This window comes from Drosophila novamexicana, unplaced genomic scaffold (genome assembly GCF_003285875.2).
Source record: "Drosophila novamexicana strain 15010-1031.04,08,12 unplaced genomic scaffold, DnovRS2.1 tig00000462-arrow-pilon, whole genome shotgun sequence".
Lineage (NCBI taxonomy): Eukaryota > Metazoa > Arthropoda > Insecta > Diptera > Drosophilidae > Drosophila > Drosophila novamexicana.
Window position 1 is genome coordinate 1,736,825 of NW_020824806.1, and position 26,069 is coordinate 1,762,893.

Genomic DNA, 26,069 nt, shown 5'->3' on the forward strand with positions numbered 1-26,069 from the left:
ATAATAAGCACCATCAACTGGCTAAGCGAGTCATTTGAGCAACGCGTTGCTTAAACCGATTGCGAATTATAAGCGAGAACTTTTAGAAATTACTTTCTTGTACTGACAGCGGGCTTAGCTTACTAGAATTTCCAAATAGTTCGCGTAATGCCACAAATATGCGCTGATTTTTCGATTCTATATGTATATAAGTATCCAGAAAACCTGATTCATGGCGGGTTAATTATTGTAAAGGGCTCCAAATACAATTGACTTTCAACATGAGCACTTTAGGCCACATATTTCCTCTATAAGTCAATCTATATCATATGTAAATCAATAAGTAATTATGACTGTGTGTGTGTGTGTGTGTGTGTGTGTGTGAGTGTCAATAAATAAACTAATTGTTTATTTCATTTGGAGGCTTTTTAAATATTTATAAGCATGGCACAATAAATAAGCCAACTTATTTTTCAACGCCCAAATATGCTGGGCTTTCAATTCTCAATACCGAAAAGCATTCACATTTTTATGGCACTTGGAAATTAAGTAGTCAGAAGCCATTGAGTGTATGTCGAACGAGAGAGCAATCCACATATATACATATGGATATATTGCACATTAAAATTAAATTCGAATAATTGCCATATGAATGTATATATTGTATATATATATATTCCTCGTATCAACAGTATGCATAGGAAATTGTGTACAGCGACAGTTGATTGGTTTCTGATCTGAATACTCGTTAATCTATGTTTATCTCGCTGTCTTTATCTTGGCCTTGTGAAAATGCGCTATGCCATAACAGAAAACCCTATCTGCATTCTGGCCACAATATGGCATATGGAAATTGTAGAAATTTGCCAATATAGCCTGTCAATGTATATATAAGCTAATGAATATGCATTCCGCGATGATTATTCAGCTTCTTTGTGAGTCAAATCTGGAAGATCTTGAGAGAACTTGGATAAAATAGCATTAGGATTTGACTGGATTTCAAAGGGAAAAACGCATTATAATTCTCAAATTGTTTTGACTTGAGAATTTTGAAATGTATTGAAGAAAACTTGACGAAAAACAAAAGAAAGTATTGCACTAATATCTTCAAACGGTTTTCGCTTAAGAAGGACTTCAGGACTTGGCTAGGTTTCAAAGGAAAATAGCATTATAATTCCCAAATGGTTTTGCCTTACGAACTTTTGACTCGGCTTCAAAAGAAAGAAATACAAAACTATTTCAGCTGAAGAGCTCGAAATGTATCCGATTTAGAAAGCAATAAAATGCTTTTTTAGCAAGTTTTGGAATGTTCAAATATTTTGTTTCATGTTAATAATTTTATTAGGCAATTTGATGTGTTGAAATAAAAACAAACATTTGTCACCTACTATAAACAAAGGCGAAGATTTAATTTTTTAATGGCATAATTCTATGAAAATTCCGATGATGTTATAAGAACTCATTCCCAAAACATTTCCCAATTCATAAGCAAATGTAATTTGATTTTGTTTAGTATGATAATTAAGTGAATTAGTTGTTGTTGGAACTAAGGCGCATAAATTTGCGGCATGCCCATCATCTCTCTCTGTCTGCCTTTCTCTATCTCGCTCTCTTTGACACTCTCTGTCTGTCTCTCTTTTACGCCTGCTATCATAAAATGTCGAATGCAAATTCGTTCCATCACTCAAATTGTAGTTTTTCCGACAACTTTGGGTGAGCGAGAAAAACGAATTAAATGTTAAATGTAAAATGTATAGAAATGTGAGCCTGGCCAATAGACAATGCGTGTCAGTCAGTCCGTCCGTCCGTCCGTCCAGCAGTCACTCAGTCAGTCAGTTCGTCAGTCAGTCAGTCAATCAGACAGTCATTCAAGTGCGACAGGCTTCTGAGCGTGTGACTCACTATTTCTCTGTCTATTGGCATCCTTTATTTGTTGTATATGTATGTGATTTTCTTTTCTTTGACACAGACAACAAAGAACCAAATGCCGAGTTGAGTTCTCTTTTTGTTGTTGTTGTTGTTGTTGTTGTTTGTACTCACATTTAAGCCCTGGCCCACAAATACAATAAAAACAGCTAACAATCAATCATTGCACGTGTTGTATATCTTTATTTCTTTATTTTTTTTGATTAGGCCTTTCCATAAAAGCTGCAAAATTTCAACAAATCAGTCAGTCTAAGCCCCCGCTCAAGTAATTAAATATTAATTAAAGCATTGCGCAAAACTACAAGAAAACAAGTAAGAGTGTTGTAGTCGGGCGAGCCCGACTAGGGGATACCCTCAACTTTCTTCTAGTTACAATAAATGCAGCTCGTTTGCTTTAGCTGCAGAACTTGCCACTCCCATCAACCGACCATCGATCTATATAAAGTATTCTACGCAGTTTAAGTTTTGAAACATAAGACATGCTGATTCGTGGATGCTTCCTTCTACCTGTTACATACATTAGCACAGAAACATTATACCCTTTTTAGCCATTTTCAGTGTGTTCAGGGTATATAAAAACAAACACAAATATACATAAAATTCCTGACAATTTCCACAGAGTCTTCGCAGTGGTTCGTCACCCAAAAGTTGCCTCAATTAAAGGCGATTTAAATTTATAGATACGTTGCACAAGGCGTGTTGGGAGGGGGGGGGCAGAGGGAAGAGCAGAGAGTGGGGGGCACAAGCAGTTAGCCAATGCAGTAGCACAGGCAGCGGCATAAAATGGCTTAATTAATTTTAATTATTTTCAATGAGCGACTATGAAATGAAAATTTCTTTCAAGGCGCAACTTAAACTTGCGTTCCCTCTCCCCCCCCATACTCCCGCTGTCTACCCAAGCTCCACCCCTTTGCTAGCTGAAAATTTGTATTTGATAAAAGCAACAATTAAGCAATGAATTAATGTCTAAACATATGGTATACCCTATCTAATGGGTTCTACGGGTACCCGCGTGCCCCTTGCTGTGCGGTGGCAATTGGCCAATTGGCGTTGATCGCCGCTTAACCCGCTCCTGTTGCCACATTTAGTCGCATGTTTTCTTCGTTTGTGGGAGGGGGAGGGGGCTTACAAAAATATTTCGGTTCCCAATGTTTACTTTTCATGTGGCCGCCAGTTGGCTGCATATGCGGGCTGTGCAACATAACTTTACCCCTGCCCCACACTTCTGCCTCATAGGCCCATTAATTTATTTGTGTGCCACATGCAAAGCAATTGACGACAAACCGAATCGCAATTAGACACAAAATCAAAATAATTTTTCCGTTTTCCGTTTTTCCTGCACATATAACTCGTCTATATTTCCCATGTTAATATCTGTTTGCTTGCAATGCGTGCGCATATTTCGGATTTCGATTCGATCGTAAATTATAACAAAAATAAAAAAGCCACTCACAGAGCCCCCGCATCAGGTAGCTAGTAGCCAGGTAACGCCCCACCTGGTTGTTGCCACTGGGGCGCGAACAAGACGCCAAAAGGCAGGCGCAGCTAAACCAAGAGAGGCAGCCAGAGACAGCGAGAATTGAGACGCACACCAAACGAAATTTGACAAATCAGAATGTGCACTCAACAAGAACTATTAATCAAATGCGCCAGAGAACCGCAGGGGAAAAACAATATGATATATCAAGGTTTATATATGAAACGATGCCGAGCGTATGCCCAAAAACTGAGGCCTAACAAGCCTAGCTAAAAGTAGACTAAAACAAACATAGAATTTTTAGGCAAACAACTTTTTTTCCTAGGTATATTATTAATATTTCTATTATGATCGACTTATGAGCACTTCATTTTTAACATTTCTTTAATATATAACATTCCATTTTAGAAATAAATAGAAGTTCAATCCTTTACAAATCTGGTCTTAGATTTCCTCTAAGTCCCACTTTCAACATTAGTCAGATCTTTTCATTGACCTAGTACATTTATCTTTACCTTCTTTATGAATAATTTATATTTTTATAATGTAACATTTAGATAAATAATTACTAAAAGCTTGTCTAAAACCTTTTCTGAGCTGTTCAATTTTGTAGCCTAAAAATGGAAACATTTCTCCTAGGTATTTGCTCTATAGTTGAAGTCCTTTACAATTTTGATATATCCAATACTATCTATTCCATAGTTAAATACCCAACTATTCAACATTTAAACGCGTTGCTGTTCCATTTTGGTTTGGGTTTTAGCACTCGTACTAAATTCTCTAATTGATCAGTCTAATTTTGATATATTCAATACTTTTTGTCCCATATTTAAAGGCCTTTCCAACTTTGATATATACAATACTTTCTGTGGCTTGGTATGTTTTTTAGTTCAAATATCTATTTATATTATACATCTATTGTTAGTTTTAAAAACTGAATTTTCATGCGATCGTGAGTTATAATTTCAAGCGATTTTGCAATTTCAATATGTTTGTGTTTTTGTAAATTCGCATTTCAAGTTGCCAGCCCCAGCTGATGTATCTACACATACATGAGACGATCTTGAAGTTTCTAACCCTGACTGGCCAATTAATTGGAAAAAATATTTTGCGTTTTATTCAATGCCAGGCTATAGGAATCATAATGTTATATACATGAGCGTGCGTGTGTGTGTGTGTGCGACACACTGTGGCATCCAGTTAGTCAGCTGGCCATATGGAACAGTGCTCAGGCTTTAAAGTAACCGAAGGGGGTTGCCAGTTGTCGTTGTTCCTCGAGTCAAAATGTCTGCGTGCACTTAATAAAATAGGATTAACATTTTATAGTTGCATTGTGTGTATGTCTCTATGTGTGTGTGTGTGTGTGTGGGTATAAAATTTCGACAACTGCGCATTGCTGTCTCTTTTTTGACGACGCCTTTGAATAGCGAACAAATACTTTATACCCGATACACAGCTAAATACAACCAGTTATTGAAATGATGACAGCTGCAAGGACTGATAAAGAAGAGGCGTTGCCTTTAAAACAAGTCCTGTGTGGCTTAAGTATCAAATATGCGAATATATTTTATAAGTTTCAAACAACAAAACTTGGGCTTTTGTTAGGAAATCCTTTTGAATTTTAAGCAATTTGCAAGTGTTTATAAAATGCTTTCATTATAAGATAAATATTTCAGCTGTTGCTTAGTATATTACCTTAAATACTTGCCCGATACGCAACCGGTTCAAGCTCTGGGCGTTTCGCAAGGTTTTTAAGTACCCTTTCAGTTCGAAGACTTGACACCTAAAGAGGGAGATGTGGAAAATTCTTGCCCGATACGCAACCGGTTCATAACCGGTTCAGTTGCAAACGTTTTGTAATGTGACTAATGTCATAATTGGGACTTAGAATGGAAAAACAATCTTAGAAATTGAATGAATTAAAAAAAAAAAAGTGGTTTCCTCTCCGAAAGGATTCCAGTTGGGATGCTGCAACTTGGCGTGTGAATTGTTTAGCATGGAGTCAAAATATATTTTCAATTTTGAATGGCACTGAAACCGGTTTGTCTAATGTCATAATTGAAGTTAGAATTGAGCGTGCTTCAACTATCTGTTCCCATGAATGCATCCGTTAGATACGTTTAATACGTTTTCGGGCATAACTTATGCATCAACGCGTACAATTTTCAGCATAAATCGCGCGCTGTCACCCAGCCGACTCGCCTTTTGTCATCCTCATCGTCATTATCGTCATTGTCATTATCATCATTGTCATTATCATCATCATCAGCCAGCCAGCCATCTATCGGAGAGTCACATCGAGTCGCAACTAGCTAAAAAACTTTGGATATCGTCTACCCGTCTCATCGTCTTGTCTCTTTTGCTCTCATTTGTTTTTTGTTTTTGTTTTTGTCTCTCTTTCTTCTGTTTCTTTGGTCGTCGTCGTTAAAATATTTTTGGGTGTGTTCTGTATTTTAATAGCGCTACGAGCCGCGTGCGCATTGCCACTTCCTTTCGTATCGCACACACACACACACCCGCACACGCACACACACCCGCACACGCACACACACACACACACACACACACACACACACGCACGCACACCCATGCTCTCTTGGCTCGTTTAATTTCTTTCGAATTTGTCAAAAAGTAACATGATTTCAGTTTTTACTTACTTGTCTGTACATTAGACGCGTTTTTCAGCTAATCCCGCGTGCGACTCACTTTGAATTATTAAAACCTAATCTTGATTGTATGCATAAGTGAATACCTTGTCGCCTCCCTCAGTTACAGTTGCTCTTCTTCTGCTTCTTTTCTTCTTTTCTTGATTTAAGTGTTGAGGAATTTATAATATGTCTCGACGTTGCGATCGCACGAACTCTTCTCAGGCCAGGCATTTCGTCAGATCTGGTCATAATAACTCCCCCACCTTGAGAAGTGCACATAAATCTGCGCTTCATTTTATTTATTTATTTTTATTTTTATTTTCTTCGTTTCTTGTTGCTTCTCTTCATATTTCCTTACCTTTTCTGGCTTTTAGTCTCAATTTTAGGATTAAAAATGTCGTCAGCATTTTTTAAGCTGAATTCAGTTCTGGCCCAGCTCTCACATCATTTGGCATTGATTTAATAAAAAAAAAAAAAACACACCCAATCTACAATCTATACTGTCTACAATACAAATACATATGCACATACCTATATCTATATCAATTCCTTCACTTATTGGCTATTTGACTGTTGATTTGGGTTTTCGATTGGGCAACAAATTCGACAAACTATTCATCATTTAAATGCGTTTTTGCTTTATTTTGTTTTGTTTTTTTTTTGTGGGTTTTTTAGAACTTGTACTAAATTCTCCAATTGAGCTTTGAACTCGCATCAGCTGTGAATTGCATTTTTCAGAACTCAAGCATTGAAAATGTTTCCCCTGATCAGTCACCCACCCGGTGCAAGCAGCCAAATCGACTAAAAGCAACAACAACAAAAAATATTAATTTATTAAAATTTAAAGCGCATGACTTTCAGAGCAAATGGCACAGAAATAACAACAACAACAACAACAACAGCAACAACTAGCAAAATAAATTGCTATGATTCATGCGTCACACTTGCGCATAATAACTGGGAGAGGGCTAAAAACTGAACACTGTCAAACACAAAATTAATTCAAATATTCGATACGATATTCGACTAAGAAATACCCAAGATTCTGTGTTAAAGTGCTAGCCAGCTGATAAAGGAAATCTTTCTAATTACCTTATTGCATCTAATCTCAATTTTAACTGGGAGAGGGCTTTAATATTCGTATAAGAAAGACCCGTGCTGTAAAGCTGAACCTAGTCCATAAAGGAAATCTTTTTATTAACCTTATTTCCTATTTCAATTTTAATCGGGAACACTGTCAAACATCAAATGAATTTCAACATCGAATTTAATATTCGCTAAGAAATACCCTTGTTACTAAAGCCGGCTTATATAGGAAACTGGGAGAGGGCCATTCGACTAAGAAATACCCGAACTCTAGTGTTGAAGCTGAAGCTAGCTTATAAAGAAATCTGACTATTAATTGTGCTTCAGCTTAACTCAATTTAAAATGGTCATTCCAATACCTTCAACGAATTCATATTGTTTTAGCAAACACTAAAAAAAAAGTAGTTAAAAAATTAAAATATATAGCTCTATAAAATGCCTAGCTTAACTTCCTAACACTCAAATTCAAGCCAAAATCGAACTCAAATTAGGAATTCTTTCAGATTGTATGATCAAATGTTTTAAAGATATCTTAGAAAAGAGTCTGCGCAGCCTAATATACCCGCTTGCAGCTAAGTCAGTGCGGGTATTAAAACTAAAGGAGCACAAGGCAAAGCAAAGCCAAAACGGAGCAGGCAACAAAACTAGCGGCACATTGAAAGAAATAAAAACACAAGGCGCAAGGCGTAAGACGCCGACGCAGGCGCAAATGCTGATGCTGACGCTGACGCTGACGCAGGCGGCGACGTCAACGCCGACGCAGACGCAGTTGACGTTGGCGTTTGGCATCAGCTGCTGTTTGGCAGTTGCCCAGTTGTCAGCTCGACTTTTGGTATCTGTCTGCGATTTGTTGCCCCTTGTGGCATTGTGTTGCCAGGCGGCTGGCTGCGGCTAGATTCTAGATACTCTCTGGTGGGCACCTCTCCAGGTGTGCGCCACAAAAATGCTGCAAGCTGTGTGTCCCCGAAAAAAAAAAGAAAAATAACTCGCGCAATTTGTTGCATGTTGTTTGAGGTGTTTCGGTTTTTTTTCTTCTTTTGTTGTTATTATTTGCTTTTTGCCTTCAAATATTTGTGAATTTCGATTTCCAGACCAACGGAGCGCGCCAATGCCGCGTATCGGGCTGGAAATAAGTCAGGAATCGGGCCAACAGAACGCGTTGATTGTCTAATGACAACTTAATTGAGGCTATCTATCACCTGGTACTTAGTTTAGTCGAGTTTAAACGAAAAGGAATAGCAAAGAATATGAACACACTAAAGCCCTAAGCTCCGCGCCTTCATAAACGATGCAATTAGCAATTAAATTTCCGTTGACCTAATACCTGGCCAAAGACTTTTCGACTTATTTGTCAATTACAAATTACGACTTGGGCCACAACCTATCCATAAATAAATACAATTATGTACCCGTCCTCGCTCCACCGACTTCTTGGGTGCTTTATTTGTTGACAGTAAAATGGAAAACCGAAAATCACTCGCATGACTTTAATTACAATTTAATATTTATTTAGTTCGATAAGCGGCACAATTATTGTATAACGTAGGAGGTACACAGATATGCCTACACCTAGTCACACACGCACTCGCACACACACACACACACACGCACTCCCCTTGTTGATTGTATTCGAATTGTTGTGCAAATTTATTTAACAAGTCGCTGATACCAGGAAGAAGTTTGCGTTTATACGTTTTTCTAACTAATTAAAATTTAAACCTTGTTTATATTTAAATGCAATTTAAAAGTGCCCGCATAAAGAAACTTTTTACATCAAGCTGAAACTCGGTTGCTCTTTAAAAAACGGAAGCAACTAGTACAAGGGCGCGGCATATATATTACTTCGCGCTAGAGCTCTTTGGGAATTATAAATGAAAATTGATTTAGTTACCAGCAACTGTAACTAGGTGACAATCGCTGTCTCCACTCTCTATATGGCTTATTAAAGGCGTTAATATAATGTCAACCAAGCAGAACATAATTACCGAAGTATACCCAGCATAGAATAGAGTAGAGACAAAGACCCTGATAAACATTCAACAAAGGCGGGCGTCACATTGCCAAAGGGGCGCGTTTACTTTTTAGCTTTTCTTCTGTGTCATTTTATCAGTTCGGGGCAATTGCCTAGAATTAGTTAACACATTTGTTTTGCTGTACTTTCGTATAGTTTTTGTTGTTGTTGTTCTTGTTGCTAATTAAACAATTTGTATTTTATGCCATTTGAGGGCGCGCATTTAAATTAATTTGCCTTTGGCTTTTAGCCGCCGCCTGATAAGCCATAAAAAAACACGCCTAAATCAACAATTAAATTGCGATTGCAAAATGCCAAAAAGGCAAATAATAAACGCATGTAAAACCGAAACATGCTGATAGATACGAAAAGTATCTGTAAGATACATGCGCAATTTTGCAACGGCAACTGCAACAAGTCGCAGCTGCTGCTGCGCATTTGCCACAATGTGACGCCGCATGCGAAATGGGCATTAGAATCCAAAATGCCAGATTTAAAAAACAATCTTTTTTCATTCGGGATTAGTTTGAATTGTAAAGGAAAAGCCGAAATGCGTACGTGCAAAGTTATAAAGAACAACGACAACAATAAGAACAGCAATTGATGGTCGTCTCAGGCCCAAAGAACGTGAGGCGACAACAACAGTGGCAAAGGCAAAAAAGATACTAGATACAAAGATACAATATTGATGACTCTGTGTGCGTGTGTGTGTGTGTGTGTGTGGCTCAGCAACTGTGCGTGGCCACTTTTCCATTAAAATGAGTCTCAACAAAACGCAGCCAACTTGCATTTCAATTAATCCATTGCATAACTTAAGAAATTATGCAAACAGGAGTAAAAGAGTCCAGCGTGAAGTCAAACTGTGCAAACTGTAAGATAATTAAATAGTTTCAGATAGTCCATGTTTATCTTTGAGATATAAGCAACTTATGATCACAATTTAGAAATATGCTTAGATTTGCGAGTCGAACAGCTTAGAATTTGGTTAAATTTACGGAATCTTAAGGCTCGAATATTCGAAAAGCTAAAATCCCTAAAATACATTTTTGTCAATTAGGAATAGAATTTCAATGCTTAAATATTGGAGATTTTAATTAGAAAAATCCTTGAAATAAATTTTCCTTAATAGACTTAACTCAAAGTAAGAAACAAATCTAAAAAATTGCTGTAAGCCAAGAGCTTGTGATAAATAGATAGAGAGATGATAGATAAATTGGTCCATATATCATATTTTTAAATGTTATATTTATATATTACAAAAATAAGAACAGTAGCAGATATTCCCAATGAAAATGTTATCGCAGCCCATATAAAAATATTTGCCAATCCCAGAACTCGTCTAGTTTCTAAACACGCTTCATTTATATATAACTATAAGAAATAATATTGCAACGTTTGGTGTTTGGGTAACTCTTTGAAGTCTGCTCGCCCTATTTAGATTCTAATAGTGAAATAATATTGCAAAATCATCCGACAAATATTTTATTAATAAAATTCGAACTCGTTTTACTTGAGTCTGCGTAAAAAAGTTCGAAGAAAAGCAGCGCCAAAGTTTGTCTTGATGATTATGGCTGCTTACTAATTGAAGCAGTTCGATCTTTAGAGACCTACTTGCACACACACAGGCACACAAACACATATAAATACACACACGTACTTGGAAGAAAAGAGTGTGCTGTGTGTGCACATTAAGATCAGATACAAAGATACATTATCTGAGCTGAGCTGAGCAACGTCTTCGCTTTGTAGGCGGCGTTTGGCGCAATTAAAACGCTTAAAGCTAAGCAGCAGAAAGTCGAGACAGTCAGTCAGTTATACAGACTCGACTTGAATTGACTTTTATGCTACTTAAAGATACATGCCATACACACACACACACACACACACACACACTTACAGAGTGCCCAGAGTCGATCGGCCTGGCGTTTGGGTGTAGAGTTTGATCTGCTCTGTCCCTGTCTGTGTGTGTGTGTGTGTGTGTGTGTGTGTGTGGTAATGTATAGATATAAATAAGCGATACGTGTAATTCGGGTCACTAACCGTTAACAATAAATTTCATTTGTTTAAAAAAAACCAACGCCAGCGGCTTGAGATACAGAGAACTGTTGCTGCTTGGTTAAGAAATTGACATCTGATCATTTGTAATTATTATTGCGCATTGCGAGACATGACATGGCAGCCACTGGGCGTGGTCACACCCGACAACTGTATATATCTCTCTATATAGCATTGGCTGGCCAATTCAAATGAGTATCGAGTATTGAGTAGCTGGTTGGCTGCTTGTTTAATGACTGACTGCATTCTAAAAGGCCGCGTATCGCGTTCAAGTAATAATCATTTACATGATTCTCAAATAGTTCACTGAACTCCTTCAATCAATCTTAGATTCGGAACAATAAATGCCAAAAAAAAAAACCAACAAAACTTCAAAAATAACTCAACTCTGTAACCACATGGCTGAAATCTTTAAGAGAGGTTGGGTTTGTGCGGGGGGGGGGGGGGGGGCAACGGGGAAGGGGAACTTGTCAGCCGCCGTTTGGTAGGGAATCGAATATGAGGCTTTCTTTCCTTTGATTTGTAAGTAGTTTCGGCATCGTCGTCTACTTGAAGCGTTTCAGTTTTCGTTACGTTAAGTCCAAGTTAAATGGAACCAGAAATTATTCTTCAAGTGCTACACACACACACACACACACACACACATATATAACTTATGGAGCAGAAGTCTAAAGTATAAAGTCATAGCGTATTCATGACTTGATGCGATTATAAAATGCTACAACAACAACAGCAAACCCCTGCTTGAAGGCAGCATAAAAAGAAATTAGATACACACACATATATCCCAGTAAAAAGCAACAACAATAAGTTTCAATATTCAAATGAAATTTTTTGAGTAAAAAATGACTATCAAAAATGGTTGTTGTTGTTGTTGCGTTCTCAGTGCTTAGAATTGTCGAGTAAGATTTTATAACAACAACGAATTTGAGACTACCAAGTGAAATGCTTAAAGAAATGTTAACCCACATCAAAAAATATCTCAACTTAACACACACACACACACACACACACACTCGCTCAAGTTATAAACAATTAAAGAAACTTTTGTATAGAAATTCAAAAGTGGCAGCTACGAAAAATGTTCAAATGCCAGTCAGCAATTGGTGGCAACTGCTTTCGACTTGCGGCAAGGTGGCGCAGGGGGTACAGGGTGCAGGCAACTTAAATGAGTTATGTTGTGTGGGTGCTGCTGACAATGAGACTGCCCATGCTTAAGCCAACTTTCTAGCAAACTAACTCAAAATAAGTCATCTAAAATATTTGTGCGGAAACAAACAAACTTTATACCATGCAAATTTGTTATATGTATGCATATGTTGGCTTAAGTTCTTTATAAAAAATATAAAGAAAACATAAAAAGGCAAATAATAAAAAGTAGAGTTCAGCTATAATTCGCAAGCAGTTCTGGCGGTTTTTTTGTTAGCTTATAAGCAGCTAGGTTTCAGTCGATTGGTTTTTTGGTGCATTTGAATGTGAAAATCTGAAGACAAATCAATTGCCGATGTCTTGCCACTTAATTTTGTCTACAACATTTGCTATAACACGCCCATTGGGGCAAGGTCTGCGCCCGCCTCCTAATTTATATGCTCGTAACAATACACTTAACAATCGGCATTCGCCATATAAGGCAAGGGGGCAGCCCATTTAATTCTGCTGTGTGCATGAGTGTGGAGTGTTCAGTGTAATGAACTTGTCAGCCAGCCATTTTTAGGGTGTGTGTGTGTGTGTGTGTGTGTGTGGATGTGTGTACGGCCAAAGAAAGTCACAGACAGTACGCATAAAGTACAATGAGTTTTGGAGATATGAGTGTATGAATACAACGAATGCGAGTACGCGTCTTAACCACATAATGACTATTCAAATGCGAGCTCTGCTCCATTTGTTTCCAGGCCGATTGAGATGGCGATAGCAATAGAAATAGTCGCCTAGTGGCATAGGTAATCCATTTGGCTTGCCGATATCTCTGCAGCTGTCACAGAGACACCAAAAAGACACAACATACAACTACGGCTACAGTCTGTTTGAAAAGTATGCGCGCAGTTGGGTCCCCAACACTCAACTTTGAGCCAGTCAGTCAGCCAGCCAGCTGCGCCCGGAAGCTTATTCCCCCAATCCATGCGCCGCCTTGTGGGCTGACTAATGAAACACAACCCAATAATTTAGTAAGTTTTACCTACGCATGCGCAATTCGACTTACAGTCGATGCCTCAACAATTGTCACAGACTATACAAAAAAAAAACGAAAAACGTAAAAGTCAAAACCAACTACAAAACGAGCAACAAAGAATTCGGTGGTTTTGTGTAGGCGAAGTTTAAACACTCTTAATTTCAATTGGGGACAGCTAAACGATTAATTTATTAGTTAATAGTTTCATTTAAGAGAAGAAATCTTTTTTTACTTGTATTGACTTTTATTGGCAATTATTATTATTATTCTAATTACTAATTTTACTATTAATATTTTTACTATTTTTATTATCCATATTATTATTATTATTATTATTGTCATTATTATCATTATTATTATTATTATTATTATTATTAATATTATTATTATTATTATTATTATTATTATTATTATTATTATTATTATTATTATTATCATTATTATTATCATTATTATTAATATTATTATCATTATTTATGACTATTATCATAAATATGATTATGATATATTCATATAATATATAACACCAACCCTGTTAGAGATTTAGACTTTACCAGAGCCGCCGATTAAAATTAGTTTCGAATTTAGATAAGTTAAGTTATCTAAGATAAGTTAGCATTAATTTTGGCTATTTTCAGCGTTTGTTAGTCGGAACCTGCTAAAATTGTAAGCTAATTTAGCTATTTTTGGCATCTTACTGCTGTTTATAGCCAATTTGTATTCAGTCAGCTGTTTTTGGCTATTTTAAACATTGGCCTCAGCTACTTTTTTTGGTTGTTACCAACACTGTACATAATTCGCACATTCGCTGATATACTCACGATACCCTATGTAAGGGTAGCTCAAAGAGTAGTAAAAAATGTCACTGAACTCGCGCGCGACGCTTTTTCCAGCATATATATTTTTTTTGGGTGTAGGCCAGGCTTCAGCTGGGAAGTAAACAAAGGCACGTTTGGAAAAAAACGAAAAAAATCTTAGTTTGGTTTTTTTCTTTAGCTAGTTACAATTGTAAGTAGCACAACACGACGGCGACGTCGGCGGCGACAGCGACGTCGACGGCGGCGTCGGCAGTTGAAGCAACTGCGCAGGCGCGCGCGTGTGCGTCATGAAATTAGTTTATTTGTTTGCATAAGTCGTTTGTGCATGTGTGCGTTGTTGTTGTTGCTGTTGTTGTTGCTGTTGTAGCAATTTCTAATAAATTTGTTGTTGGCAGCGCCAGTGTCATGCACACCTGGAGCATAATTCGCCAGCCATGAGTCAATTTCCGTCAGCTGCGTCCAAATTATAACAAAAATTGTTCAAGTAAAATATATATATGAATAAAAATGCATATGTTAAACTAAAAGTGGCTGTGTGTGTGTGTGTGTGTGTGTAGTTGAGTACTCAACCGAAGAGCCGAAAGGGTGTGCAAAGGGGTTGGGCAGAGGGCAAAGCAAGCTCCACTTAAGCCACAAGAATGGGCTACGTATTGAAATAGGGAATACTGCGACGTTAGAACAATAAACACTATACAAATCAATGCTCGATGCCACTTGAATTCAACCAGAGCGCACGACGGAACCAACGTGATTGGGATAGGGATTGGGTCTTGGGATTTGGGACCTGGGATTTGGGCACTTCGGTTCTCTGGCTCTTTGGTAGCTCGAGTTTTCATGGGTTTGCCCACTTGAACGTTCGATGACATTTCAGTTTTTATTTCAGTATTTCGACTCTGTGTAATTATAATAATACATAAATTTGTGTGCCGCAAGGCACGAAACGTACAAGAACAAAGCGAGAGTTGACTCGACCTGGAGATGCTCTGTAAAAAGTTTAAAGAGCAATTCAATAATCAATCAACTAACACAAGTTTTGATGGGCTTTAATAATTCTCGATCTTAAAGAGAAGCTGCATACTTAATTAAATAATTCCCGATCTTGAAGATCCCGAGATTAAAGACATCTTCAGAACTCATCAATGTTCATCGCTGTTAATCAAACCCTCTTGCTTATGCATCTTAAAATACGTGGTATACATATTAAAATGAAATCTGTAAAATCATGTCGAGTACTGCAAAGTTTAACGATTCCCAGTTACGTACTTATAATGCCTAAATAAATATAAAATATATGTATGTGTGTGTGTGTGTGCGTGCGTGTGTGTGAGTGTGCGTGCCCTCCAGGCACTGCTGGTCTTTCGGCTCGGTACTCGTAGCTGTACTTATATGGAACCCCATTAAAATGCGTACCATTCGCACTTCAGCCGAAACAGTTAGCAAGTGTGAACTGTAACGTTGCTTTAACTTGTCTTTGACAAATATAGTTCACTGTACTAAGTCGAAGAAGAGCACATGCAATAACTTTGTTAATTTGTCGCAGGGGCTTATGAGAGAGAGGGGGAGAGAGAGAAGGGGGGCGGGGCGGCAGGCAGGCAGCTAGAAATACCTTCGACAGTTACTGTCTGATATACATACTTTTTTGTTGGTTTCTGTAGCTGGGGGCCCCCATCACAATGCCGTGCTTTATTTAAAGGCACAAGGTTAACACATATTGTCGCTGCGTGTAGGTTCCACACAATGTAAAGCAATAGCAATAATTATTTTTGGTTTTAATATTAACAAAACGAGAAATACGAAAAAAAAAATAACTATCTACTCGCATATAAACCAGTTTTTAGTTGTTTAATTTCAATGCTTAATGGTCACAATTGATTGGAGTGATTATTTTTAAGATTTTTCATTATTATAATTGTTATTGTTAACGCGTTTCAGTTTGTTATTGAAGAGATCTTAGCGCTGACTGGCAAAATCCGAACTATCTGGAGATATAGGCACACTTTTGACATATCTTTCAAGTAAAGACTTTTCACTTTTTGTTTCCTGGTCTAGTCCAGTTGCTAGACAGCTCGCGTATTCCCGCTGTTGCTATGCCACGCCCCTTTTGATAGCACTCGGCATGCATTTAAATGGCTGTCGAATCGACGGGCAGCTTCCTAGCTCAAATTGAGTAATTATCAATTGTTATTAAATATGTGCAAATAAATAAGTAATGAACGTAATCATAAACACAATTTGACGTCGTTCAATGACTAAGTTCCTTCCACAATACACACATACACATGTACATGTGCATGTATATATGTATATATGTGCGCTCGTCTATACCCATTAAATACCCATACACATCCATTCAAACATATATTAATATATATGTATACACGAGTACTCACAAATGCAAATTGTAAATCAGATACGGCATAAAAATATTGAACACATGGCGCAGCGTTAAGTGAAGTGAAGTTTGTAGCGGGTGTAGCGGGGGGTAAGGGTGTAGGCGAGCGGGGAGCGGGGCAGGGGTATTGGATAAGGGGGCAGAGAGCTGAAAAATCGAAATGAAATGAAATTAAATAAAGCACAATAAAACGTACTTAAAGATTGACGATTTTTGTGCCAGCGCCGCGGCGAGCACAGTGGTTCCATTACAATTAAAACTGGAGAAATCCGCAAAAGAATTCAACCTCTAAAATACAATTATTAATTAACATTAATAATATTTTAATTAGGTATATTTATTATCAGAAAAATAAATAAATAGAGTAAATGATAAAAGACATAAGTGAAGAGGCTAAGCAGTCTATAAATATTGCCACTTAGAACTAGACATAGATTACGACATTAGGTCCACATTTATTAAATGAATAAAATAAAAAATATATATCTAGAATTTTTTTTAATCAATTTTAAATGTTAACTAGAAATACGCGAACTCAGTGTTGGGCAAGGATATCACCTAGTTTTATTGAGAATATTTTATATTTTGTTTTTCATTTGTTTTCTTGAAGCTTTAACCAAGGTGCATAGCGTATAAGTTTTTGGGTAGAACGGCAGAGACGACACACACACACACACACACACAAACATATATAATTAAGTATATATGGATGGGCATATTGGCTATATATGTACCCGATTATGAAGAACTTGTGTGCAACTGTGTGTGTGTGTGTGTGTATGTGTGTGTGCAAGTGTGTTCGATCTTAATATAATTGGCTGTCAGTGCGACGTTCGATCGCCCCTGAAAAATACACACACAAAAAAAGCATCGCACAAAATGTCGGCAGCTGTTTGTTAGCCCAGAGAGTGTTATTGTTGTGTGTGTGTGTGTGTTACTTTTGATAAAATTTATTTGATTCTCCTTCATACATATAAATGCATTTTACAGTCATTGTTATTCATAATTTCTTGGCCCATTTCAAAATGGCTCGCAAAACATTTATATTTCGTGTGAAGCATACAGGCGTGCCCCTTGCCCCTCGCATTTGCCCTGCCCCCTTTATGGCAAGCGCTGTCTGTTGGCTAATTGAAAATCAATTAAATTGTGGCATCACATATTGCCAGAGCATATCAGAATATCAGAACATCAGACAATGTCAGACGCTTGTCAGAAATCATGCACAAAACAAAAACCAGCTCGAATCCTTATTGTTTTTCTTTTGTTTTGTGGCAATTGGAATTTAAGTCCAAAAAGTCAGGTTCAATGTATCTTGAAGTGCGTCTTAAAGCATTTCAACAGGTCTCAAGCGGCACAAGTTTTGCATGCCCAAGTAGCTCGATATTTGGGTTCAATTTTTTGCTGGTACAAGTTAAGATTTGAGGTTTTCGGGATCGGGATTGGGTATTATTAAAATGCGCATTTAATTGAACGCTAAATTTCTAATTATTTCAGGTGAACAAACAGTATACGGCCAACGATCTGGAGGCTTTTATGAAGATAGCCGCCAACTGGCAGAGCACCAACCACAATTTGTTGGAGGGTGTCGATCTAAAGACAGGTAAACTACATCAAATCTTAAACACAATTGTTGTTTAACAAATTGGAATTCGTTGGTTTTTGCACAGAAATGACGCAATACATGAACAGTCCATCGATGAACATGTATAAGAAACGCGAGCGTACACAGAACTGGAATCACCAGGAGAAGAAATACTTGCTGGATCTGTGCCGCAAGGATATGCGCATCATTGAGAATAAGCGACTAGACGCTGGCCTAACCGCCGTCAAGAACAAGGCCTGGAAGATTATACATCAGAAGTTCTCCAATCAATTTGGCACCGATCGCACCTGCAATCGCCTCAAGGAGCAATGGCGTCGCATGAAGGGTGAGCGTGACAAAGTTCTAAGCTAAAATTCCAAACTAATTCTTATTCTCGTTTCATATTAGCATGCACGCGTAACGAGATACTCGACTATAACAATCGCCTGGCTAGATTCGGCGCTGAGGTGGCCGATCGCAAGAAGCCCTCCCCGTTTACCTTTGAGGTCTGGGATTTTATGCAGGAGGCGAAAAAGGCGTGCAAATCGGAGGCACTCGATGGCATTGACTACTCCAAAATACCACTGGCCCTTGAGGAGGACTTTGAGTATCGCGATGACTACAAATTCAATGCCGATGAGCACGATATGGATGAGTAAGTGTCACAGCAACAACTGGAACGAGACAAACATAACTAACTTATATTTTTGCTTGGCCAATTGCAGCAGCCGCACACCGCCACAGGAGCTGTGCGATGTGGACATCAAGGAAGAGGAGACCAATGAAACCTTCAATGAGACCTACAACAATCACAGCAGCGATATTCATGCCAATGGCGAGCGTCTGAGCGTCTCGCCCAATCACAGTCGCAATGGCCTGCACGAGCCAGAGAGTCCGGCGGCCGCAACGCTTGACACGAGCAGCGCCTTTTTGCCGCCCACTGGTGGCGACATGTCCGGCTTTCAGCCCAGCTTCAACATGAACAACATATCCGCTACGCTGGAGGCGCTCAACGCGCTGCGCAGTGGCCAGTTCCCGAGCGCAGCTGCCGCAGCGGCTGCTGCCATACAGCAGCATCAGGCGCAGGCTGTGGCACTGCAACAACAACAGCATCAACACAGCAACAACAATAACAACAACAACAATGAGGATGATGATGAGCTGCTGAAGCCCATGGCCAAACGCCAGCGCACAAGCAGCAGCAGTCTGGCCAGCGAGGAGCAGCAAACAACGCTGCCACTGCCACTGCCACTGCCATTAACCGCAGCTGTGCCACAATCCGCAGACAGTCAAGCATTGGAGCGCAGCAGCAGCAGCAGCGGCGGCGGTGTTGTCGTCGTTGGCGGCAGTAGCAGCAGCAGCGCCGCCGCCGGCGCCGCCAGCGCCGCCAGCAGCACAGGCAACTCCTTTGAGCTGCGCCTGTTCATGGAGATGCAGAGCAAGGAGCATATGATGCGCATGAAAATACTGGAGGTACAATTGCAGGCGGCCAAGCACAGCCGCGATCTGGTCGAGATTAACAAGACGCTGGCGCTGCAAAAGCTGCAGGAGCTGGCCAGCAAGCGGTTGCCCAGTTAGAGCAACGCATCGATCACTGTTAACTGCTTGATTATCATCGTTTTCATCGTTGTTATAGTTGTATAGCTGTAACTTTGTAGCACGTAGCACTTAGCACGTAGGGCGTAGCTAAAGTTAAAATTTAGAATAAGCAACAAATTTTGTAACCAGAGACAGACCGGAACACACACACGCACATGGAAAACACACATGGAAACACAACACATGCATTGAGCTGCAATTCACAACATTCCTGGCATTGTTTTGACCAGTATTTAAAAGCTAGAAGCACACACACACACGCACACTCACATAGATAGACGGCAGCTCATTGCGCTTGCAGCTGCAGCGGCGCACAAAAGTATGCCATATTATTTTATATAGTCAAAGGACTCTCGCCCTCAATACAACAGCAGCCCAAGCATTCAGCCTACCTCACAACAAACACACACACAAATACACGCACACACACACAGGGACACAACAGACTCCTGGGCAGAGGCAGGTGAGTTAAGGCGTGTGTTTTGTGGCTCTGCACTTGACCAAGTCAAGTGATTTGTGAATACGCCCGAACGCATTCAAGTTTTTAGTTCTACTTAGTTCTAGTTCTAGTTGTAGTATCCGTAACAGCTCTCCAAGTTGCTCAAAACTACACACACACACCAACACGCACACTCACAAACTCTACTTACCACAAATGTATTTTAAAAATGTACTTATAAAATATATATATATATATATGTATTTATATATATATGTATATATTTTTGACTTGAGTTCGACTAACGAAATGCACAACAAATCATTTTTTATCTTATTTTAGAACTAAGTTACTTCACCTTGCATATTACGCGCATATATTATCTATATGATCGAAATTCTTAATGCTGATTTCTATTTATTTTGTATAGTTCGTATGTGGACATGTTTTTCGTTTTTAAATGCCATATTAATTTGCAAGTATATCCACACATTTATTGTTTCAAGTGTTGTTAAGCGATCTATAATATATATATCCATATATATATATATATATATATATATATATATATATATATATATATATGTATTTATATAGACAAACATATAACATACATTACATAAAAAAGCCTTTACTTTGAAGCAGCATTTCTTTTTCATTTTATTGACGCCTGTTATGTAACGCTTCTTGTAAAGCATTTGTAAATGAGAAATACAAACTATTTTAAATAAATTGAAGAGATATTATAATCATAGGACCAGCACTTTAAAATCAAAATTTCGGAAGCAGTAATTCATCTAAATTCTCAAGACGACTCTTTTCTGCGCAAGCTCCAAATTTTGTTTGCATATTTTAGCAACCTTTTATTGCTTCGCAGTCTAGACTCCACATAACGCTCCTGTAGCTGAATGTAATCGCTTATAAGTGCTAGCATTGCACGCTTCTAAGAATGATTGCATTTTGTGAAAGTTGACCGAACTGTGAACTGTGAACTGTAGGACTTACCCGAACCAACTCACTTATCTGTTTCCTCCACATGGCTATGTTCTGAGCAAAAACAGCATAAATAACACATTTCTAGGGTATATTTAAGGGAATAGCAATTTACCTTCGCCTCGAGAATTTTAGCTTTTTCGTTGTCTGATAACAAGCGCAGCTGTTGAGGGAACGAGAGACTCCATCTAATGAGACATTCCATCACACATCTGGGCCTGAAACAGCTCCACATTGTAGAATATTGAATTTGGAATTTTGATATTAGTTTTGTTCAAAATAGCATGTATTTGGAACAGAATTACGGTTGCCTACTGTTTTGTAAACGTTGTTCTGGGCATAATATTTTGCCGAATCAATTTTCAGAAACACAATTTCAATTATCTGCTTGCTGTGTTCTCGCAGCTCGTGATTCTTTCAACTCTAGATTGCCGTCTACGGCCCCACTATCTTCATTTTTTTTCAGCGCCTTGAGCATTTTGTTTCGCAGCTTTTGCAGCTGCTCCCCTTGCTGAAGCGAACATAAAATGGGGTTGGTTTTTGGCAGTTCTTAAATATATTTTCAATACGAACAATTTTCAAAAAGTGCACATTCTCTACGGCCTTGGCTCTTTCGTAAATCTCTTTGGTATAAGAGCGGAACATGATATTCAAAAATCCTTGTGGCAAATCATCAAATATGGGCTTCAACAAGCTACTAGACTTGAGCACTTTATGAACCGGCAGCATTTCGCTCTTACAAAAAAAAAAAAAAAAAATTACTAAAAATTTAAAATAAAATATAAAGGTATGAAATGAGGTTTTAATTTTGAAAAGAGTTTACAAAGTTTAATTTTGACGGAAATCATTATTCAGAATTTTTGTAAACAGCGCCTACTAAGGTACGTATGCTTATCAATCCTTGTGGGTTGAATTTTCTTCGCGTTTCTCCATATTTCTCTTCAGGTCCTCCAGCTCTTTACCCAATCTCTTAATTTCCTCCCTGATTTGTTTTTGATTTTCGATAATACGTTGAAACTGTTCGTATTGCTTTAAAAAGAAATTGAAGAAATGTATACCAAAAAATGAAACCGAATGCCATTCAAAGTACTCACTATTTTCCGAAAGTGGACGTTTTCACTTGCTTTGCCCCTTTCACGAATTTCATTGCAGTAATGTCTGGTTATTAATGGACCTATCATAGCTGGGATTGTGCTTTTTATAGAGAAGCTATTTATGTACCACAACATTTTTACAGCGGCCCTTAGACTGAAGGTTCCCATGACAAACATTTCGAAATTCTGATTTAAATTTAAGTATTTTTTGTAATATTTTCCAAAAGCACCTACTCAGGTTTAAATGACATTTCGAAATTGAAACCAAAATGAACAGACTCGCTCATGAATCTGCTGCTTTTATATTTGCAACAGATTCATGATCGAGTCTTTGAGGCTTTACTCTATCTAAAAATATAAGGGATCGTAGTTGCGAACTTTTCTCGGTAGAAAAATTCACATTTGGTCCGCCCCTGTCAAGGTTTTTGGTGTGGATATTGTCAGGCATTCCTCTGGCAAAGAAAATCATTCTCAAAATTTGAAAAAAAAATAAAAGAACACAATTTGTTACCTACCTAGATCCTATAGTAAAATAACATGACTAAGCAAGTTTTAGAGAACTCGACGTTCTCTTAGCGCGTTCTCAATTTCCTCTAGCGTATCATTTAGGTCCGTGATATTCCTATCTAGTTCCCTTCGTTTAGCTAGCTTTGTCCGTCTTAATGCCCGTAGCTGTTCATATTGCTAGATGGAAAAGAAACAAATTAATAAGAAAATGGAATCATTTAAATTACTAACGATTTTCAGAAAGTAAACGTTTTCCATGGCTTTGCCCCTCTCGTGAAGCTTCTCAGTATAATGCCTAAGTAAATCGTTTGCAATTAGCTTAGTAATAGTAACTATCAAAAAAAAAGAAGAAAGACTTACTTTAGGTATTTTAAGGACCACACACTATGGGCTTTCAATAGATTGAAAGCATTTCTATATTTATTCTGCAGAACAGTTGCCATATTAAATGTCGCTACAGCCAAAAAATGTAGGTTGGAATAGAATCAAAAATTTTGAAATTTAATTTTTCCTAATATATAAACATATTGCTTAAAACCTTAAGGCAACTGAATATATTTCCAATGACTACGTGACAGCAGACATTTTTGATAATATGCTCGTATATGTTCTTGGCTAGGAAGTTCAATGAGTTGATATATGAAGCCAGTTTAAATATCAGGCACTGAACTTAAATTGAATAAGCTAAAAACAATGTGAATGCATTTAACAGGAGCAAAAGCACAGCCTTTTATTCAAAATGTCGCCTTTCTATGCGATTCTCATTTATTTAAGCACCGCATTTCGACGATGGAAGCCGAACACAAGAAAAACCCAGTTTTAAATATTATTAGAGTAGTGCACCATATATTAAGATAAAAAATACAACGGTTTTTAATTTAAGAAACGATGTAGAGAGTCATTTTTTTTGAATTGAATTGATCTTTCATACGGTTGGCTTCCTCGGACTATTTTTCATTAAATTTGGCACTGTTCAACTTTGCTAGGGCGTATCTAATTTCATCTTCCAATATTGTTATTTTATAGTCAAGCATTTTGCGTTCGTATAGTTTTCTATTTCTTATTAAACTCATTTGCGAATGTAGCTTTGGATAGATAAATAATTAGTAACAAGGAGAGGAGGCTCATTTATAGAATACAAACTATTTTCAAGGAGTTCGAATAATTATCACCTCTGCCCTTCGATCTATACGTTTTATCGCTGTAATGCCTGGATAATATATGATGATAGATAATTACGTTTTGCCCCAGATATCGGAGAACTCACTTGAATGTGTGTTGATAAGCTGATCTTAAGGGTCTCAAGAAGTTCAGTGCAGCTCTCTTTGTTTGCCCAAAGAAGCCTTCCATAATTAGTATCTGAAAAAGTAAAAAAGAAAAACTAAAATTTTGAGCAGGCACACCCAGATTTAAAAAGTTGATTGAAATTTGGACTGAAAGAGACTGACATTAGAAAATATGTTAGCAATTGCTCCTACGATTTGACAAAACAGCTATTCAGCTGGTCGTCTTCTTTTCGCGTTCATCATTTTTCTTCTTGATGCTATCAATTTGCTTATCCAACTGTTCAATTCTATCTTTTATAACGTCCCTCTCCTTAAGTATTTTACTACGCAGTTCCTTCAGTTGTTCCCTTTGCTATAATAGGGCACATGTTTATTATCTGATGCACAGAAACCATATACAACCAAACCATTTTTAAGAAGTTCACACTTTCCTTAACCTTGCCCGTCTCCCGAATCCTCTCGGTGTACCTAGTGTGCATTGTAGAGCTGAGCTGAGTAGAGCAGATCGGACCTTTTCTGGTTAGCATGCACACTTACTTAATAACCTGTTGACAGTAGACTTGTTGGGGCTGCAACAATCGAAGATTTTTGGCAATGAAGGTAGAGACGGTTAGCAAATTTTGAGCCATTTTAATAATGTTTCACTGAAAATTTGGAAAAATTATAAATTTACATGAAAATAGAGAATTAAATGAGTATAGAAAATAAGGGTCCGACAGAAATAAAAATTGTGAAGGCTAAGGGCAGGCTAAATAGTTCATAAAAAGGCTATAAACAAAACATGTTAGGGATTAATTCGCGTCATCCTTAGAGCTAAAATCCAATGAACAGAAATCGAATATGAGCAGAAATGTGAGCTAAATGCTATTGATATGCCCTTCAATAGCAACTCTTTCCCTCCAGAGAAAAACACGTTAGCTATATTAAACTATTGTAATTTATTTCACTCAATTTTTTGATCGTGAAGGTAAAACAGCTGTGTGATCAACTCTCTCAACTAGGCGTACATGGTCCTGGGCTGACCAGGCTGACGTATGGGCGCATCATAATAGAAAGGACGCTGCTGTGGCCGCGACTGTGAGCCGCCCCTCCAGCTGTTGCCACCACTGTCGCGCGAAGGTTCGGCCTGGGCGCCGGGCAGCATGCCAAACGCTGCAATCAGCGCCAACAGCAAAAAGCAGAGTGCGTTGAATTTCATGTTGTTCTATGGGAAAACCTTTCTTCGACTAATTAGCCCGACTCACTGGGCGAGTCATTTATATAGACAGTTCGCAGTGCGCTTGTTGCGGCTGTGGTGAAGCACCGAGCGGGGTTTTTGTTTAGCATACAAAGAAACTTGCGTCTGTCACTGATAAGCTCACAGAAATCACCGCCTAATTTTGCTTGCTCTTCCTCTCTCGATCAGTGGTAAGTTCTGATGGTTCTCTCGCTTTCTGGGGCTCTCTATATTTTTTGCTCACGTTTCACTGGCTGAGCTGGTTCTGTGCTCGCCTGCTCCTGGGGCGTGATTTCTGCCGGCTTCTGCATCTGCATCACATCGATGTCGAATTCCATTTGCTTAATACTCCTCGTCATATCTGTTAACATAGACTCTACGCAACGCTGTCGCTGCATTAGCGCCTTGGAGCGTGCCTCCAGCTCGTTGCGCTCCTGGGAATTTGTATATCTGACTATATATCTATATAATATATGCATTTTCTTACCAAGCGCAGCTCCTCCAGCTTTAGATCCACACTGTTGCCCATTACATTGGCCAAATTAAAGTTGTTTTTGATCAAAAATTTCCTTGAAAGAGGTTTCTTATTTAAGTACTTGCTTAATTAATAATGCCTGAAGTGGTCTTACCAGTTGGTCAAATCTTTGGTCTGTTTTAGAATTTTGCGTATTATATTCGACATTTTCGATTAGTTAAACTGAGGCCAAGAATTTGATTTTTGATGAAAAATAGAAAGAAAACGAATTTAGTCTTCTAGTACACACAATTTTGATGTATACGCAAGTGTAACT

General features: G+C 38.2%; 3 protein-coding genes and 2 long non-coding RNA genes across 6 annotated transcripts in view; 1 reads left to right on the top strand and 4 right to left on the bottom strand.

Annotated features, from left to right (window-relative positions):
• The window catches only part of LOC115760557, a 43,511-nt gene extending 23,108 nt beyond the window's left edge, over positions 1-20,403 (top strand). For both annotated transcript variants that reach the window (XM_030701962.1, XM_030701963.1), the window contains exons 2-5: positions 18,057-18,162; positions 18,230-18,490; positions 18,553-18,799; positions 18,870-20,403. In XM_030701962.1, the coding sequence (XP_030557822.1) occupies positions 18,057-18,162; positions 18,230-18,490; positions 18,553-18,799; positions 18,870-19,722 (1,467 nt within the window). In that variant the 3' untranslated portion in view covers positions 19,723-20,403. The remainder of the gene's footprint in view (positions 1-18,056; positions 18,163-18,229; positions 18,491-18,552; positions 18,800-18,869) is intronic.
• Positions 20,404-20,817: 414 nt separating this feature from the next.
• LOC115761047 lies at positions 20,818-23,318 on the bottom strand. Its single transcript, XR_004017706.1, has 8 exons — positions 23,137-23,318; positions 23,008-23,071; positions 22,785-22,953; positions 22,270-22,721; positions 21,749-22,204; positions 21,291-21,686; positions 21,188-21,229; positions 20,818-21,125 (listed from the first exon to the last, which is right to left on the bottom strand). It is a non-coding gene; the product is annotated as an uncharacterized LOC115761047 (long non-coding RNA).
• Positions 23,319-23,814: 496 nt separating this feature from the next.
• On the bottom strand, positions 23,815-24,199 carry LOC115760809. The gene is made up of 3 exons (XR_004017685.1): positions 24,044-24,199; positions 23,920-23,986; positions 23,815-23,861 (listed from the first exon to the last, which is right to left on the bottom strand). It is a non-coding gene; the product is annotated as an uncharacterized LOC115760809 (long non-coding RNA).
• A 795-nt stretch (positions 24,200-24,994) lies between these two features.
• LOC115761076 (immune-induced peptide 18) lies at positions 24,995-25,271 on the bottom strand. The gene has a single exon (XM_030702694.1). It carries the CDS (start codon positions 25,258-25,260, stop codon positions 25,060-25,062), a length of 201 nt encoding a protein of 66 aa, XP_030558554.1. The 5' UTR covers positions 25,261-25,271; the 3' UTR covers positions 24,995-25,059.
• A 217-nt stretch (positions 25,272-25,488) lies between these two features.
• On the bottom strand, positions 25,489-26,049 carry LOC115761074. Its single transcript, XM_030702693.1, has 3 exons — positions 25,908-26,049; positions 25,766-25,847; positions 25,489-25,712 (listed from the first exon to the last, which is right to left on the bottom strand). Exons 1-3 carry the CDS (start codon positions 25,958-25,960, stop codon positions 25,506-25,508), a joined length of 342 nt encoding a protein of 113 aa, XP_030558553.1. The 5' UTR covers positions 25,961-26,049; the 3' UTR covers positions 25,489-25,505.
• Positions 26,050-26,069: the final 20 nt, after the last annotated feature.